An 18,770-nucleotide genomic window follows, 5' to 3' on the forward strand; every position below is an offset into this window, starting at 1 on the left:
ATGAATTGGAAACTGAAACTGCCCACTGGCTATTTTCAGCTTCTGGAGCTGTAGAATTAAAAGCAGAAAAGCGTCACTGTAGCCATGTGGTGATTAATCCTGATCATCAAAGGTAAACTCAGTTGCTGCTATACAATAGCGCAAAAATGACTATGTCTGAAACCCAACTGAGGCAACTCAGTAAAGATAGCCAATATAAGATAAGTCCAAAGATACGTCTATGGTGGATTCAGATCATTTGGGAAGTAAGGTTTAGGCACTGGACTAGATAAAGGATCAGACCCAGTCAAGGAGCTTAGAGGGATAATAGGACATGCAATGAAGGGTTGAAAAATGCAGTTATGATTATCAACTTAGGCCTCAAGGCCACCTACGGAATGGGGGCTCAATAGCAGCTATATCATTATCACTCCTCATCCCACCCCCACCTTATATGAGGAGCATTGGCACTGGCTAACATTTTAAATTTCATTACCCTGTGATGATAATGATAGCTGATAAGACTATGTGTGTCCATTGCATTGGGGACATTGGCTGCACACAAGAGGTGATACATGAATTTCTTGTAGGTCAAGTGACACCAGGAAGATATTAGGGCTTGAATTGCTTTTGCAGCGTTCCACCCAAAAGGGAGGACTTACTAACAAAGTAAATAACAGCAGCAAGGTGCCGGAGTTTCCTTATCAGGGAATTGGTACAATATGGAGGCCCCTTTCTGCTCACTGAAGGAATTAAGAATGTTTGCTATGGGAGAGGCAGTAAGAGTATTGAGAGCAGTCAACGTCAGCCGGAGAAGCAGAGATGACCAAGACAGAGAGCAAGATTCATTTCTCCTCTATTCCTACTTCTAGCCCCGAATACCAGAGGAATTAGCCTTGAAAAAGAAAGAGGAAAACATATCCTAGAACCAGACACTCTCCCCAGCCCAATCTTTAGGGGCTTGACGAGGGAGAACGAGTGAAAAATTGGTTATATTCCCTTCCTCATTTCACATCCCCTGTGGCTACAAGTCTGGTCCACAATGGAGGGGCGGTTAAAACACCAAAGTTTTAAACTAGGCCAGGCTAGACTTTGAGTAACTTAAAAGAGCAGAAAACTATGGAATCTGCCTGCAGGGAAAGGGTATTCAACATAGTACAGTGGGAGCAGTGACTAGAGGAAAAATACAACATTTTATGTTTATATCCCCACGAAGTTCAGATTCCTTAGTAACTTGGTCACATAAAAGTAAGAGTAGTATGCAGTTTATGATATAATGTTAAGTGAATGAATCAGAACTTTAAACTGTACATATATAGCAAGTACAATTGTATGAGTAATCTGAATATATTAAGCAAAGCCAGGAGCAAATAACTGAATTTTCTCTAAAACACAATTTGCATAAGGTCAGCAATGATCATGTATCTAATCAAACATACTATTATACATACTTCTTTTTGTCATTTATTTGTTTTAAGAAGTAAAATAAGCTTATTTAGCAAGATTGCTTTTCACAAATCCATGTTAGACAATGGATACTTGGCCACCCTCTGTGGACTTATAAATCATGTTTTTTTGTCTTTTGGTTTTTTGGTTGTTGTTTTTCAAAGATTAACATCATAGTATTTCAAAGAAGACTAAATGGAGTGTGATCTTTCAGTTCCTCCCTTTTCCATTAAAAATTGAGTATTATGCTTGACTTTTTCCATTATCTGCAATCATTCCAGTTTGCAGGGAGTCTATATATATAATTGTTAATTGTGCAGATATTTCAGAGAACATGTCTTTTGAGCCCTCTAGTGAAGATTCCTTTAGGCCCACCCGATGTGAAATCATCTACCAAAACCTATTCTAACTCCAATTTCTATAGCATCATTGCTATTTTTATACAAAGACTCTAATTTATGAAGTCTTCCTCCTACATTGGAATATTTTAGGACCCTGGAGCAGGCTAAGAATTTCCTGTGGCATATTGATATCATACCTAGGAATGCCTTAACCCCTTCTTAACCCAAGCCTGGTAAGAGATAAAAAGTTTATGGCTATCTTTTTAAAAATCTCAACTCTATATAACCCCAGTGAGAAATATATATGAACTAGATAGCATAAAAATAAAGTATCACCCAGGAATGACCTTTCAAATTACAGCTATTATTCTTATCTGTCACAATGATGATTTAGGTAAGTATTTATCTATCTTTAATAAGTGGATAATGTGTTGTAATGTACTAAACATATAACTGTGCAATTTTCATTTGTGCTTAGATATGGACTCACATACAATTAAGTCTCCCAATAGTAAATAAAATTGTCATTTAGCATTTAAACATATTATCTAATTTATTTTATTTAACGGAAAGCAAAGCAAAACCTAAGATAATTAAATCATACTGATATTATTTAAATGACATTTGTCATCTCCCTGATGCAGTCCTTCTGTGCATTTTACTCAAAAGAACAATGTGAAGTTCAAAATCTGAGAATAAAATAACTTGAAAGTCCACTTGAAAAGGAAAAAATAGCAAAAATCTTTACCAAATGAAAGAAACATACAATTTAGCTCAGCAGGGCTTCTACATATCCAAGGACAATGTGCAGCCACAATTTTTTTTTTTTTTTTTTTTGCGGTACGCAGGCCTCTCACTGCTGTGGCCTCTCCCGTTGCGGAGCACAGGCTCCGGACGCTCAGGCTCAACGGCCATGGCTCACAGGCCCAGCCGCTCTGCGGCATGTGGGATCTTCCCGGACCGGGGCACGAACACATGTCCCCTGCATCGGCAGGCGGACTCTCAACCACTGCGCCACCAGGGAAGCCTCAGCCACAATTTTTTGAAAAAGAAAATTTTGTCCTGGTTTTTCTTGTGATTTTGGTCTAACAAAACTTATATAACATAAAATGTTATAATTATTTGTTAATATTTTTAAATATCTTAGGAATCCCTTGACATTATTCTTAAAACTTTTTTAAATGGAAGTTTTCATTTCTCCAAGTATTCGTCCTTAATTGAGAATATTACCTGTTTTTTTAAAGTTAACATTCAGATTTTTAGAAGATTTCATAAAATGAGAATATGACACAGTATTGTAGTAAAGAGATAATTTCATTTATATAGGAATAGTCCTTAAGGGCCAGGCAGAGGAGGGGAAGGAGACAAACATGAGAGTGGGCCTAAGAAGACAGGATATAGGCAAATTTAAATGTTAAATGTGTTCAATACAACAGTTAATCTGAATAAAAATCTTCAGTAAATGTTAGTTAAAAGAATTTGTTCTCACATCAAATAAGAACTTAGGGATGAAGATAACACAGTTCCAGCTCTGGAGGAGTTATCAATAAGGGGTGAACAGGCTTAAGACTGGCAAATGTGATGATTCATAATTATCCCCTAGGAGGACAGATCAGAAAGTGAGGCAATCCTTCTGCGATACGCAGGCCCGCTTTGGTGAGTCAACACAGCAGGCCCCAGATACAGCAGGCCTCAATGAAGCCAAATGGAGAGAAGTGAGAGAAGAGCATACAAGCCTCACTTGGAGTGAAACATGGGACCGCTGCAAGTAACAGCCTGGCCTCACTCCTGTTTGTTGCAGGAAACCCAGGGAGAAAAGGAGGAAGAGACGTTATACCACTGTACCACTTACCCAATACCTCTCTTGGACTCTGTAAGTGGATTCCAAATAGGGCCTGGGTTTGGGGAGAAGGCAGCATACATTTAGTTCTAAACGTTTGGGTGCCTAACTGAGAGATAGAGAAGGAGGCATAGAGAAGGAGGGTAAGCTCTGATGAAGGAGGGTAAGCTAGGCTTTCTTAGAGCTTTGTAAGAAAGCTAGAATTTAATCTGGGTTAAAATTCTCTGGGGAGGGCTTCCCTGGTGGCGCAGTGGTTGAGAGTCCGCCTGCCGATGCAGGGGACACGGGTTCGTGCCCCGGTCCGGGAAGATCCCACATGCTGCGGAGCGGCTGGGCCTGTGAGCCATGGCCGCTGAGCCTACGCGTCCAGACCCTGTGCTCCGCAACGGGAGAGGCCACAACAGTGAGAGGCCCACGTACCAAAAAAAAAAAAAAAAGTCTCTGGGGAAAGCTGGGACTACTAATGATCTGGGCTTGCTACAAGAATACCTGTGTCCCACGGAATTTTGTCTTTGGAGCCATTGTACCAGGGATAAATTTACTCTGGCAAAAGATCATCTCCTGGTGATTGTATTGATGTACTCCCTGATGACATCCAGAGAACAATTTAATAGAAAAACACCTGTGTTATACACATGTTGGTAGTAATGGGTTAAATACGGATACGGTAGTTTTTAGTCTGATTCTAATCACATGCTCAAGGATGTTTATTTTAAAGCAAGGAAACAGCAGTTTCCAACACCAGGAACCATGAAGTGCTTGAACAAAAGCAGAAGCTTAGTTGTTTTGGGGGTTAATTGTGTTCTTGATGGTGTTACTGCAAAGTCATTTAACAAATACTTATTAGATATCAACCATGTGCCAGACATAGTGACTTTCTCCCCAAAGCAACGTATTTCACGAAGGAAATTAGCCCTGTCTACAGCAAGAAAGGAAAAAAAAAGTGGGAAAACATAGGACCAAACTGAGAGACCACAGTATCACCTTCATCAGTTACTTGCTAAAAATCCTCAAGCAAACGGTTTTTTAACTCAGGGATCTTCAGGGGTGCACAGGTGATTTGACTGGGGTAGAAAATATTAAAAACGAGTATTCATATTCTTTTTTTTTTTTTTTTTCGGTACGCAGCCCTCTCACTGCGAGCACAGGCTCCGGACGCGCAGGCTCAGGAGCCCAGCCGCTCCGCGGCATGTGGGATCTTCCCGGACCGGGTCACGAACCCGTGTCCCCTGCATCGGCAGGCGGACTCTCAAGCACTGCGCCACCAGGGAAGCCCCATATTCTTTTTTGTCTAAAAAATTAAAAGTTAATAATAGCAGGACTTCCCTGGTGGCGCAGTGGTTAAGAATCCACCTACCAATGCAGGGCACACAGGTTCGAGCCCTAGTCCGGGAAGATCACACATGCCGTGGAGCAACTAAGCCCACGTGCCACAACTACTGAAGCCCGCGCTCCTAGAGCCTGTGATCTGCAACAAGAGAAGCCTCCGCAATGAGAAGCTTGCGCACCGCAATGAAGAGTAGCCCCCGCTCGCCGCAACTAGAGAAAGCCCACGTGCAGCAACGAAGACCCAATGCAGCCAAAAAAACTTAATTAATTAGGAAAAAAAGTTAATAATAGTAATTAATATAGGAATTAACAGTAGTAGAAATATATTGATATATAGAAGAGGAGATATCAGCAAAAGTTTTTATGCATATATATACCAAATAAACATGACAATGACTAAATTACCTGATTTCTAAAATCACTTTGCTCTAAAATTCCTGATTCTGTATTATTCAAAGTACCTTAGTTGCTCTTAAAATCTATTAAAAAAATAACACCATATCTATAGTAACATAAACTGCCTCATATACAACAAAATTTAACTTTATAAAGATATGTAAAAGTAAACCTTTTATTCTTTAAACGCATCCTAACCCTACCAACACACCCTTCTTACCTGATGAAGCAGGTTCTCTTTGTATTATATGATGCCAGTTAGCATGACAGTTTCTTTCTCTTAGATCATTAAATTCTGGATTACTTCTAGCAAAATTTTCAGAAAGAATTCTTTTACTAATTTGCACAGTGATTGGTTGGTTTAGCTTAACAACTATGTATATTCCCTCAAAATTCTGGTTTGTAAAAAAATTTAGAAGAAACACTACCATAAAGCTATTTTATTTTTTTATAATTCTTTTATGGAAGAGGTTTATGAACTAAATACTTAACAGCACTGTATAGCAGGCATAAAAGCTCTTCACTTTGTGTGTCCAGATCATAGGAAGTTAAGAGTCGTGTTCTGCATAGTGATATGGGTAAACAGGTTACAAAGCGGGCGCCTGAAAACCAACCCATTAGAACGACAGCTTTCACAACAATGTGAATATACTTAATGCTACTGAACTGTATGCTTAAAAATGATTAAGATGGGACTTGCCTGGTGGTACAGTGGTTAAGAATCCCCCTGCCAATGCAGGGGACGTGGGTTCGAGCCCTGGTCCAGGAAGATCCCACATGCTGCAGAGCAACTAAGCCCGGGTGCCACAGTTATGGAGCCTGCGCTCTAGAGCCCACGGGCCACAGCTACTGAGCCCACATGCCACAACTAAAAAAGCCTGTGCACCTAGAGCCCGTGCTCCGCAAAGAAGAGTATCCCCCACTCGCTGCAACTAGAGAAAGCCTGCATGCAGCAACGAAGACCCAACGCAGCCGAAATTAAAAATAAATAAATAAATTTAATTTTTTTAAAAATGATTAAGATGGTCAATTTTATGTTATGTATTTTTTTACTACAATCAAAAAAAAGAAAGACAGAATGACTGAAACAATATATCAGTTTAAAATATTTCTAGTCATAATTTTCACCACTTTTTAGTCTTATTTATTTAATATCAAAGTAGCTTTGATAAAGTTTTCTTCACCCTCCTCCTATCCTGAAGCTCTGCTACATTGAAAAACAACACAAAACAACAGCAAAAAGAAGTTTAAAACAGAGGAATAATGGTCATTTTTCTGTTGGCTAGAATGGAAAAAAGAATTAATATTTGAAGTAATTTTTAACTATGAAATGTGAAATATCATAGGCATTATTGTGTTAGTCACCCTAAGTAGACATACATAATTAAAGCCATTTTTACAAACTATAGTTTCAAAAAGTAAAGCGGGCATCACTGGGTGGTCATTTTGTAAATAAGAATAAGCAATTATAGTCCTCTTCCCTCATGACCAGTCTTTGCTTGTAAATAATGACAGAATGCAAAACTAGAAATATTAATTTTCAACTAACTGTTCCTTGTACCAATTAAGCTGCTTCTCTTTAATTCTATGTATCATAATTTATAGAATGTAGAGTGTAGAGTTAGCCACCATGTCTAAAAACTTCCAAAAGATTGATAAGTTTCTAGTTATGAAGAAACCAATACATCCTCATTAAAAGAAGCAAACAGCATTTTTTTTAAATCCCTGATTAATCCCCATCTCCAAATTCCCTCTCCTAGAAGGAGCCACAGTTAAACTAGTTGGTTATGCTTCCGGATGTTTTCTATGTTTATATCAAAATACACTTTTTTTATACAAGTAAAATAACATTATAATGTTGTTAACTTATTTTTTAACCTATTATATAGTATTTTCCCAAGTCAGTACATATTAGCCAGCCCCTTCTGATGAATGTTTAGGCTATTTCCAATGTGCCAGTAAAATTAATGCTGCCTTGAACATCTTTGATCATTTATCTTTGCATTCTTATGCAAATAGTTTTGTAGGACAAATACTTCTAAGTGGAACTACTACCTCAAAGGATGTACAAATAGAAACGTGTTAAATTTTTTAAATTGCTAAATTGCTTCTCAAAAAGTACTAGTTTACACACCTATGGGTAGTGTATGAGAATTGAAATATGGAATTTGCAAACTGTTGGTGCTGTGCATCTTAATAATATACATACCTTCCTCTAACAGTAGTTTTCAATATGAGCTGGCCTATTTTTATTTTCTTTCTTTTATCCTATATGAAAGTCATCTAGCTGGATAGGGGATTCTGGATAATTGTTCTGGGAACTGAAACTCATACACCACACCCCCACCATTTGCACTGTGAGCTAAACAAATGAGTTAACTAGCTATTCTTATTTGTCTGTAGAGACGTATGTATTTTGAATTAAAACACATCAAGTACCTGCATTTTCCTTTTGGATCTCAAATTTCCTACATCCACTTTCTGATGACCATCTTATTAATACCATGGTTTTTAAAAAAAAAAAAAAAATCCCTTCCGGAGGTTTCAAGACACGATGGCAAAATTTACTAGTCCATATGCAGTTGAACCTGTACCAAACATACGGTTGCTAGTTCATTCCTAACAGTGTAATATGGCCTTTTTCTATGGAGAAAAATGCCTTTTCCAAATTTCCTATTCTAGAATGAATGGTATCATACTAATACCACCTCATATTAATATAGAATTTTACAATTTACAAACCTCTCTCCTAAATTTTTCCATTTGATTTTCACAACAACTCGATGTAATGACTGGGAAGGTTTTAATCTCCTCTTAATAGATGAAACAAGGTCACACAATCACCAAGTAGTAGAACTGAGACTAGTAAGGCACTGAATTTTCCACACCACTATGCTGCCTCCTTCCTATACATGAGGACAGCAGATTCCTTTTGTAGAAATTGTATTCTATGGTGGTAACGTTCACTTCCTAAACCCCTTTTAGAATAAGGTAAAATATAAATTGAAAAGAGTGGGAAAACCCTACAAAAATATTTTTTCCTTTTTGGTAATTTTGTTTTTACCTTTCTGAAAGAAGTCATTCATTTAGGTTTTAGGTAAACTAGCTAAACATGTATTCTGTGACATTTTAAATAAATATGTGTGAAGAGTTCTAAGACAAGGACAATTTAAAACTGTAACCTCAATTCTGCAAGCAGATCATATGAAATATTAGTCATATAATATATAGGTTTCATCATATTTATTATTCATATTCATCTTATTTCTTATTCATATTATCATATATGTTTCAACATATTTCTTTCCTACAACCAACCATAAAGTCACATAAAGTCATAAAATCTGTTTCAGACTTGCGGCAGTTAAGACAAATTCCTCTTGATTTCTTATTTTAAGGATCATAATTGCCGGTCAGCTATTGGCCAATCTACAGGTAAGGTGGTTTTGGAAAGAAATGCTGAATCTTGCCATTTTGAAAGAACGATTATATAAAAAGATTGTTTTCCATTTTTCATCTATAATGTCATTAGTGACAACGATTTCAGTTTTCTTCTTAACACTATGATCGTAATTTCTTACGTTTCATTAAAGCTTAAAGAAAAAGGATCTGAGCATTCTCAGTACCTTTTCTGATCTTTATCTTCAGGAGGGCCATCTCCATGTAGTCAAATACTGAGCTGAGTATCTGGAGAACTGGGCTCTTGTGTAGGCTGTACACTGAGTGTGAATTTGGGTAATTTCTCTTTTCTGGGCTTTAGCTTCCGCATCTCTAAAACGAGGAAGTGTGTTAGTTCTAGATTATCATCCCAAGGGTCCATTTTAGCTTTAGTATCATCATTGTAAAACCTATTAACCAACATTTGTTGAGACAAGGCCTTCTAGTGTACAGACATCATGGGAGTATCTGTGGATACCTAAACAGTGGCTTATCCTCTGGGACAGTTTCAGCAGCTACTAAACACTAACAAGCCCTATGGCCCAAATCAGGTAGCATCCTGTGATGTGGTTATGCCACGAGGACTTGAGAGATGTAGAACCAGAACAGTTCTGGTCACCTAAATTATTACTAGGTAGCAATTTCCTTACACTAAATTGTTGCCTCATAACCTTAAAATGCAAAAGCAGAGTACCTAGATATCACACCGTATACATACTGTTAAAAAAACATAAAAGAAAAACGATGTTAAACAACTATTTACCGCAAAAATAGAAACAAATAAATACGGGAAAATTTCTCTGGCAACTAGAACTCAATCCCTATATTTTACCTGTAAAACTAGGGCTCAGGTGTTTGGATGTACTGTCCAGGCCAAGGGAAAAGTTTTTCTAACAGTCTCCAAAACATCGTTAAGGGGGTACAGAAAACTGCCAGAGGTATGTATATTATGCAAATCAACCCCAAAGAAACTCTCCTCGAGCCAGCGAGCATCTCAACAGAGAATATCCCTTTGCGGCCTCCTCCTCCAATTCAAGCCTCAAAGAGGCTGACTGTGCTGTCCGTGGCTAGGCAACCGTCCGAGCCTTCCAGGCCGTGTTAGCCCCGCCTCTCGAGGCGCTTCCACCACCCCGCGCCTCGAACCCCCTCCTCTCATTGGCCAGCACTAGGCCAGGGGTGGGCGGGGGAAATGCGTCAGAAAGTGTGCTCACTTCCGGCCAGAGAGCGCGCGGGTTGATTCGTCCTTCCTCGGCCGCTGGTGCTCGCAGCTCGGAAATGGCGGGTAAGTTCCCGGGAAAAGTTTACCAAGGGGAGGGGGCGGGCAGGTTTGGGAAAGAACGCCGAGGCGGTGGTGACAGTGCCCGCCTGGAACTTTCGGGCTGCAGCCTGGTTTCTAGAAGGCCTGTTTCAGCCTGGAAGCGCGGAACTCTCATCTCAGCTCCTTGTCCGCCGAGGTTCGTGCCCCCGCCCCCAACGGCTCGGGGTTCTGCACCTTCTGCGGGGAACTCGGCCCTTAGGAGGGCCGAAGAGGCCAGGAGAAAGCGTCGTGATTTGGGCTTGTAAGGTGCCAGGTGCCTGGACGCCTGTTTCTCTTCTCGTTCCCTTTACCGACTGCTGCCTCATCCACTAGTCTGGTTCTGTTCCCGCCAGCTGATTTTAATGCTCAAACTCTTCTCTTCCAGGTCTATCTCCGCCTTCCACTACAGTCAACTTCTGAGCTAGCGCATTGCTGTCTTGCCCTGCACTAGGGCTCTCATTTGAATCTTGATTGACTCCGTAATAGTCTCCTTAATGCCTCACACTTTAGTATTACTAAGATCTATTTAGATTTCCTTTGAGAGAGAGACAGTGAAGCATTCTTCCTTAATCTAAACTTCTCTTTTAGGGGGTGTCTATTTTAATTTTCTTGTGTTTATTCTATCCACCTCTTCTTTATTGAGTCTCTTCAGTTCACAACATTTAATAACTAATAATTGCCATTATTCTGTACGTTTATAAAGATTGTTTTGGGTTGAGTCTATGCTTTTTTTAATCCATTTACATATCTTTTGAAGTGATGGACGGTTTCTTTTTCTTTTATCTTTCCCCATTGCCTTTATAGTAGTCTCCGTACACTTTTATGGATGTGCTGGATACACAGGCTATAGCATGAGCTCTACAGGTGTTTAAGGAAAGGCTCTTCTACCAAATAGAGACTGTAGGATTTGGGGGTACACTTGTACTATAAAAGAGGGGGGACATGTGTATTGCACAGGGTATAGTGTTATAAGAATTACACCTAAATTCGAATCTCAGTCCCACCGTTTAGTAATCAGGTGCCCTTTAAGGAGTAAAACCTCTTTCTTTTTTAAATTTTAATTAATTTATTTATTTTTGGCTGCATTGGGTCTTCATTGCTGTGTGTGGGCTTTCTCTAGTTGTGGCTAGCGGGGGGCTGCTCTTCGTTGCGGTGTGTGGGCTTCTCATTGTGGTGGCTTCTCGTTGCGGAGCACGGGCTCTAGGTGCACGGGCTTCAGTAGTTGTGGCACGTGGGCCCAGTAGTTGTGATTCGCGGGCTGTAGAGCGCAGGCTCAGTAGTTGTGGCACACGGGCTTAGTTGCTCCGCGGCATGTGGGATCTTCCCGGACCAGGGGTTGAACCCATGTCCCTTGCATTGGCAGGCGGATTCTTAACCACTGCGTCACCAGGGAATCCCAACCAAACCTCTTTCTAACTGAGCTTTTGAATATGAAATAGGGCTGATAAGGTATCTACTTGTCTTATAGAATTGTGGGGATTAAACTAATGTATGATTTGTTGCTTAGATTATACATAAATGCCTTGAGGTGGGTTCTATTATCTCATTTTTATAGATGATGTTTGAGATGGGTTCTATTATACCATTTTTATCCATTAGGGTCAGAGAAACCAAGTAATGTGCTCTAGTTCACAGATCTAGTAAGTAAATAGTGAAGCCTGGATTTGAATCCAGCAGTTCTGACTCCAAACCATTAAACTATACTGCTTCAAGTGTTCCCCACATTCTGTATATGTGTGTTTTAACTGCTTACTGAAGTTTGTGGCATGTCGTTGTACCCCATTTTTCATTTCTGCTCATGACCTTTTTTCCCTGAATTTTTCCTAATTTTTATGATCATTTTGTCAGGAGATTTATTGTCATCTTTGCTTGAAAGTTTCTCTTCATAATGGTTTCTTCCATTGTTAATTATTATATACGTTGATGGGTAGCCACGTTGTACTAAAACCATTTTGTTATTCCAGTAGCCTATGACTTCATGCACATGGTTACAAAAATTTTGCTAATACAGTGAAAATTTTCTTTCCTAACCCTGTCCCCATTCCTTCTCTTTATCCTAGAAGTAACAGTGGTTACTAGTTTCTTGTGTATCCTTCCTGAGATAATCTTTCTATGCATTATTAGTTTTTTTTTTTAACATCTTTATTGGAGGATAATTGCTTTGCAATGGTGTGTTAGTTTCTGCTGTATAACCAAGTGAATCAGCTATATGTATACATATATCCCCATATCCCTTCCCTCTTGCACCTCCCTCCTACCCTCCCTATCCCACCCCTCTAAGTGGTCACAAAGCACCAAGCTGATCTCCCTGTGCTATGCAGCTGCTTCCCACTAGCTATCTGTTTTACACTTGAAGGTGTATATATGTCATTGCTACTCTCACTTTGTCCCAACTTACCCTTTCCCCACCCCACCTTCTCAAGTCCATTCTCTACGTCTGCATCTTTATTCCTGCCCTTCCACTAGGTCCATCAGTACCAGTTTTCTAGATTCCATATATATGTGTTAGCATACAGTATTTGTTTTTCTCTTTCTGACTTACTCTAGGTCCATCCACCTCACTACAAATAACTCAATTTTGTTTCTGTTTATGGCTGAGTAATATTCCATTGTATATATGTGCCACATCTTCTTTATCCATTCATCTGTCGATGGACATTTAGGTTGCTTCCATGTCCTGGCTATTGTAAATAGTGCTGCAGTGAACACTGTGGTACATGTCTCTTTTTGAATTATGGTTTTCTCAGGGTATATGCCCAGTAGTGGGTTTGCTGGGTCATATGGTAGTTCTATTTTTAGTTTTTTAAGGAACCTCCATACTGTTCTCCATAGTGGCTGTATCAGTTTACATTCCCCCCAACAGTGCAAGAGGGTTCCCTTTTCCCGACACCCACTCCAGCACTTATTGTTTGTAGATTTTTTAATGATGGCCATTCTGACTGGTGTGAGGTGATACCTCATTGTGGTTTTGATTTCCATTTCTCTAATGATTAGTGATGTTGAGCAACATTTCACGTGTTTGTTGGCAACCTGTATGTCTTATTTGGAGAAATGTCTATTTAGGTCTTCTGCCCATTTTTGGATTGGGTTGTTTGTTTTTTTGATATTAAGATTCATGAGCTGCTTGTATATTTGGGAGATTATTCCTTTCTCAGTTGCTTCATTTGCAAATATTTTCTCACACTCTGAGTGTTGTCTTTTTGTCTTGTTTATGGTTTCCTTTGCGGTGCAAAAGTTTTAAGTTTCATTAGGTCCCATTTGTTTATTTTTGTTTTTATTTCCGTTTTTCTAGGAGGTGGGTCAAAAAGGATCTTGCTGTGATTTATGTCATAGAGTGTTCTGCCTATGTTTTCCTCTAAGAGTTTTATAGTGTCTGGCCTTACATTTGGGTCTTTAATCCATTTTGAGTTTATTTTTATGTATGGTGTTAGGGAGTGTTCTAATTTCATACTTTTACATGTACCTGTACAGTTTTCCCAGCACCACTTATTGAAGAAGCTGTCTTTTCTCCATTGTATATTTTTGCCTCCTTTATCAAAGATAAGGTGACCATATGTGCGTGGGTTTATCTCTGGGGTTTCTTTCCTGTTCCACTGATCTATATTTCTGTTTTTTGTGCCAGTACTATACTGTCTTGATTACTGTAGCTTTGTAATATAGTCTGAAGTCAGGGAGCCTGATTCCTCTAGCTCCATTTTTCTTTCTGAAGATTGTGTTGGCTATTTGGGGTCTTTTGTGTTTCCATACAAATTGTGAAATTTTTTGTTCTAATTCTGTGAAAAATGCTGTTGGTAGTTTGATAGGGATTACACTGAATCTATAGATTGCTTTGGGTAGTATAGTCGTTTTCACAATGTTGATTCTTCCAATCCAAGAACATGGTATATCTCTCCATCTGTTTGTATCGTCTTTAATTTCTTAATCAGTGTCTTATAGTTTTCTGCATACAGGTCTTTTGTCTCCTTAGGTAGGTTTATTCCTAGGTATTTTATTCTTTTTGTTGCAGGGGTAAATGGAAGTGTTTCCTTAATTTCTCTTTCAGATTTTTTGTCATTAGTATATAAGAATGCCAGAGATTTCTCTGCATTAATTTTGTATCCTGCTGTTTTATCAGATTCATTGATTCGAATTTCCTGGTAGCAGCTTTAAGATTCTCTATGTATAGTATCGTATCATCTGCAAACAGTGACAGTTTTACTTCTTCTTTTCTGCTTTGGATTCCTTTTATTTATTTTTCTTCTCTGATTGCCTTGGCTAAAACTTCCAAAACTATGTTGAATAAGAGTGGTGAGAGTGGGCAACCTTGTCTTGTTCCTGATCTTAGAGGAAATGGTTTCAGTTTTTTACCATTGAGAATGATGTTGGCTGTGGGTTTGTCATATATGGCCTGTATTATGTTGAGGTAGGTTCCCTGTATGCCTGCCTTCTGTTGTTGGTTTTTTTAATAGTTGATCTGGAAGTACTCTGGGTAGAATTTTTTCAGTATTAGAAATAAAATGCTATCCTGTAATTATCAAAGGACATTCTCACCTTGATTCTTAGTGGAGCAGTAGCATCCTTTTTATATTTCTTTTAAGAAGGCTACTTAGGTATAAATCCTAGCAGGTAATTTATATTAATATTAAATATTCAGAAATGTCAGTAGTCTGTCATTTTAATTATCAGTTTTACTCATTTATGTAAAGCAGGTCTAATTCACAAGCCTCTATCTCAAAAGTGATTTTTTTTCTGTTTTATGATGAGACAGTCATACTTAGTACTTTTATGTAGGAGTATATGGAGATCTGTGATCTGTTAGCATGGTATAAGTCTTACCTTTATTCCAGTTCTAATAAGAATTCTATTTGTAGGTTTGACTAATTAAACCACTTCCACCTAGACTTTTTAAAAACCTTTTTTCTTAGGATTTGGTGCTATGGAGAAATTTTTGGTTGAATACAAGAGTGCAGTTGAGAAGAAACTGGCAGAGTACAAATGTAACACCAACACAGCAATTGAACTAAAATTAGGTATGTATGCCTTTTCTAAGTAGTATTATGTGTGTACTGTGTGTGTATATATAATCTTTCTTTTTAAATTTGAAGTAGAATTTTATGTAAGAGCAGTTCATTGCAGTCATTTGTATAGTTATTGTATTGTTTTTGCAATTTAATGTTTGGTTTTCTACACTTATTGAACACATTCAGATTTTATTAAGTCTTGGTTTATGTCATGGTGTGGGTAGATGTTTGAGAGATGGCAGAGTTTACATATAGAAAGTTCAGTGTGGCAAAAAGGGACAGGTATAAGTGGTCTTAGCCTCTTAAAAGTATTTACTTTTACTTATTTGCTTATAAAAATAATAGAAAATAAGTGTTGGGGAGAATGTGGGGAACTCACATATGTTACTGATGGGAACATAAAATGAGGCAATTACTTTGGAAAACAGTTTGGCAGTTTCTTAAAAAGTTAAACATATATATTTGCCATATGACTCAACAGTTCAACTCCTAGGTATCTACCCAAGAGAAATGAAAATGTTTGTCCATACAGAAACTTGTACATGAATGTTCACAGCAGCATCATTCACAATAGCCAAAATAAATAGCCCAGATATCAATCAGCTGGTAAGTGGTTAAACAAAGTGTGGTATATCCATGTGATGGAATACTATTTGACGATAAAAAGGAATGAAGGTCTGATACATGCTACAACACTTAAAGTACTTAAAGCAGTTGAGTTTATGGGATGTAAATTATAACTCAATAAAGCTACTTAAGAAATAATTATAAGCTCATGAATTCTGGTTCCATCACTTTCCATTCCTTAGGTTTCTCATCTTTAAAATGGAGTTAATATTACTTACTGTATAGTAGTTGTAAAGATTACATATGAGGTTAAATACAAGTAAAGTGCTTAAACAATTTGATTTAGAAATTCACAATAAATGTTTGCTATTATTATTTAAAACAGTACAAACATAACAGAAATACAAAGAAAGTGACAGATAATGGTGCCCTGATGCCTCACTAAAAAGATAATACTGATCTGAGTTTTTTTTTCTTGTACATACATTAATTTTCTAAAACCAGGATACTGTTGTAAGGCTGTTTTGCTTAATAGTATCTTTAATATCATTCCTTGTAACTATATATAGATCTACCTCATTCTTTTAAATTATGTAATATAGTATGACTGTATCATAACTTATTTAAGTATTCTCTGTTGGGAGATGTGCTTCTCCTCTTTTGCTATTAAAAGTAATTCTCCAGTAAATATCGTTGCATATGTACGTACCCACTTGTGTGAGTGATCTGTAGAGTGTGTGGCTAGATATTGAAATGCTGGATCAGAGTTTTTCAGCTTCAGCACTGTTGACATTTTGGGTTACATAATTCTTTGTTATTCTGTACTTTGTAGGATGTTTAGCAGCATTCCTTGTCTATTAACTAGATGCCAGTAACATTCTCCTTCAGTTGTGACAATCAAAAATGTCTTCTGGGGCTTCCCTGGTGGCGCAGTGGTTGAGAGTCCGCCTGCCGATGCAGGGGACACAGGTTCGTGACCCGGTCCGGGAAGATCCCACATGCCGCGGAGCGGCTGGGCCTGTGAGCCATGACCGCTGGGCCTGCGTGTCCGGAGCCTGTGCTCCGCAACGGGAGAGGCCACAACAGTGAGAAGCCCGTGTACCGCAAAAAAAAAAAAAAAAAAGTCTTCTGACGTTGTCACATCTCCTGAGGGTTGTGTGTAAAATTGTCTCTGTTTAAGAACCACTGTGCTAGGTCAAAGGGTTACAAACATATTCTACTTTAGTAGCCGTTGCTAAATTACCTTGCAAAAAAGTACCTGTGCTTACACCAGACTTTGAGATTGCCTTTTTACTTATTACCCTGTTCAGTGTTGCATATTATCATTAAAAAAAACAAAGCAAAACACCCTGCCCCTGTGATGGGTGAAAAATAGCTTCTTGTTTTAATTTGCAATTGTAGTGAAAAACACATAACTTGAAATTTACTATTTTTTACCATTTTTAAGTGTAGAGTTCTGTAGTGTTTAGCATTTATACTCACATTATTGTGCAACTGATCTCCAGAACCTTCTCATCTTGCAAAATTGAAACTCTGTATCCCTGTTTTCCCCCTTCTGTTAGCCCCTTGCTAACACCTTTTTACTTTCTGTTTCTAGAATTTGACTACTTTAGATACCTCATATAAGTGGAAGCATGCAGTATTTGTATTCTTGTGACTGGCTTATTTCACTTAGCATAATATCCTCAAGATTCATCCATGTAGCATGTGGCAGGAATTCCTTCCTTTTAAGGCTGTATACATTACATGTATACACCACGTTTTATCTGTTCATCTGTTGATGGACGCTTGAGTTGCCTCCACCTCTTGGCTATTGCGAATAATGCTGCTGTGAATAGGGGTGTGCAAATATCTCTTCGAGATTCTGCTTCAAATTCTTTTGGATATATACCCAGAGGTGGGATTGCTGTATCATATTGTAATTATATTTTTAATTCTTTGAGGAACCTCCATACTGTTTTCCATAGTGGTTGCTGCTCCATTTTACATTCCCACCAACAGTGCACAAAAATTCCAATTTCTCCACATCCTTACCAACACATTATTTTCTGAGGTTTTTTTTCCCCCACAGTTTTTGACCATTTTTTGATTTGATAATTAAAATTGATTTTTAATCCTAAGAGAAGTATATCCTTTATATTCTAAAAGAATCAGCCCTTCTTTGGTAATATGTTGCAAGTACTTTTTTCCCTGTTTTGAGTTTTGGTGAGTTTGTTATGTAGAAGTTAACATTTTTTATCTAGGGAAATTTCTTTTTCTTTTATGAGTTTTCACTGTGTCTTATAAAAAGGTCCTTCCTACTCTAAGATTATGAAAAGATTTATTTATTGTTTCTTTTAATAATTTGTTGATTTTTTTTCTCTTTTTAAATTGAAACCTTTGAATCTTTATCTTGATAAGGCATAGAGTAGGAATCCAGCTTTATACATTTCCAGATGGTTTAGTCAGTTATCTAGCTGCTGATTTGTTGTCTTCAACAATTAAAATTTCTTTTTTAATCATACTAAAGTATTATATATATTCTTGGGTTTACTCTGGGGCCTTTTTTTTTCCCTGAGCCATTAGTGTACTGTTACAATAAATGTTGTGATTAGTATATGGTGTGACTAGGTCCCACTCATTTCTTTAATAAGAGTTTTCCTGAGTTTTCTCTAATGTCTTCTTCTAGGTGGACATTTTATCAAGTTCCAAAGAGGTGTTTGGTTGATTTATTTTAAATTGAGATCCTGTTAAAATTTAAGTTTAATATGGGGAGAATCAACATCTTTACATTGCTGAATCTTCGTTTCTAATAGCAAGAATATCTTTCCATTTATTCAGGTCTTTTTTTATGTCTAGCTGTGGAGTTTTAAATTTTATGTACAGATGATAAACATTTCTTAAGTTTATTCCAAGGTATTTCATCTATTTTACTGCTATTATAAGTGGGATCTCCTCGTCCATTATATTTTCTATCTTTATTGTATATGGGAAAACTATGGAAAATAATTCTTAGTATATATCTTTTTCCCACATCAAAATCTAGTTTACATAAATTTTATACATATTTGACAGAACTAAAATTGACTGGGATATATGGCAGTCAGCAGCAGCAATAATTTGCTTTCCTCAAAACAACCTTTCTTCCTATCTCCCTC

The 18,770-nt window shown here is 37.8% G+C and overlaps 1 protein-coding gene across 2 annotated transcripts in view; it reads left to right on the top strand.

Annotated features, from left to right (window-relative positions):
- The first annotated feature begins 9,976 nt into the window (after positions 1-9,976).
- HAT1 (histone acetyltransferase 1) overlaps positions 9,977-18,770 on the top strand; it is a 49,484-nt gene continuing 40,690 nt past the window's right edge. Inside the window, exons 1-2 of one of the 2 annotated variants that reach the window (XM_007458835.1) lie at positions 9,977-10,051; positions 14,971-15,075. In XM_007458835.1, coding sequence (XP_007458897.1) covers positions 10,045-10,051; positions 14,971-15,075 — 112 coding nt within the window. In that variant the 5' untranslated portion in view covers positions 9,977-10,044. Of the gene's footprint in view, positions 10,052-14,916; positions 15,076-18,770 lie in introns of both variants that reach the window. The other variant, XM_007458836.1, reaches the window with a different exon arrangement.

The sequence above is a fragment of the Lipotes vexillifer genome, unplaced genomic scaffold, assembly GCF_000442215.2.
Source record: "Lipotes vexillifer unplaced genomic scaffold, Lipotes_vexillifer_v1.1 scaffold1306, whole genome shotgun sequence".
Classification (NCBI taxonomy): Eukaryota; Metazoa; Chordata; class Mammalia; order Artiodactyla; family Lipotidae; genus Lipotes; species Lipotes vexillifer.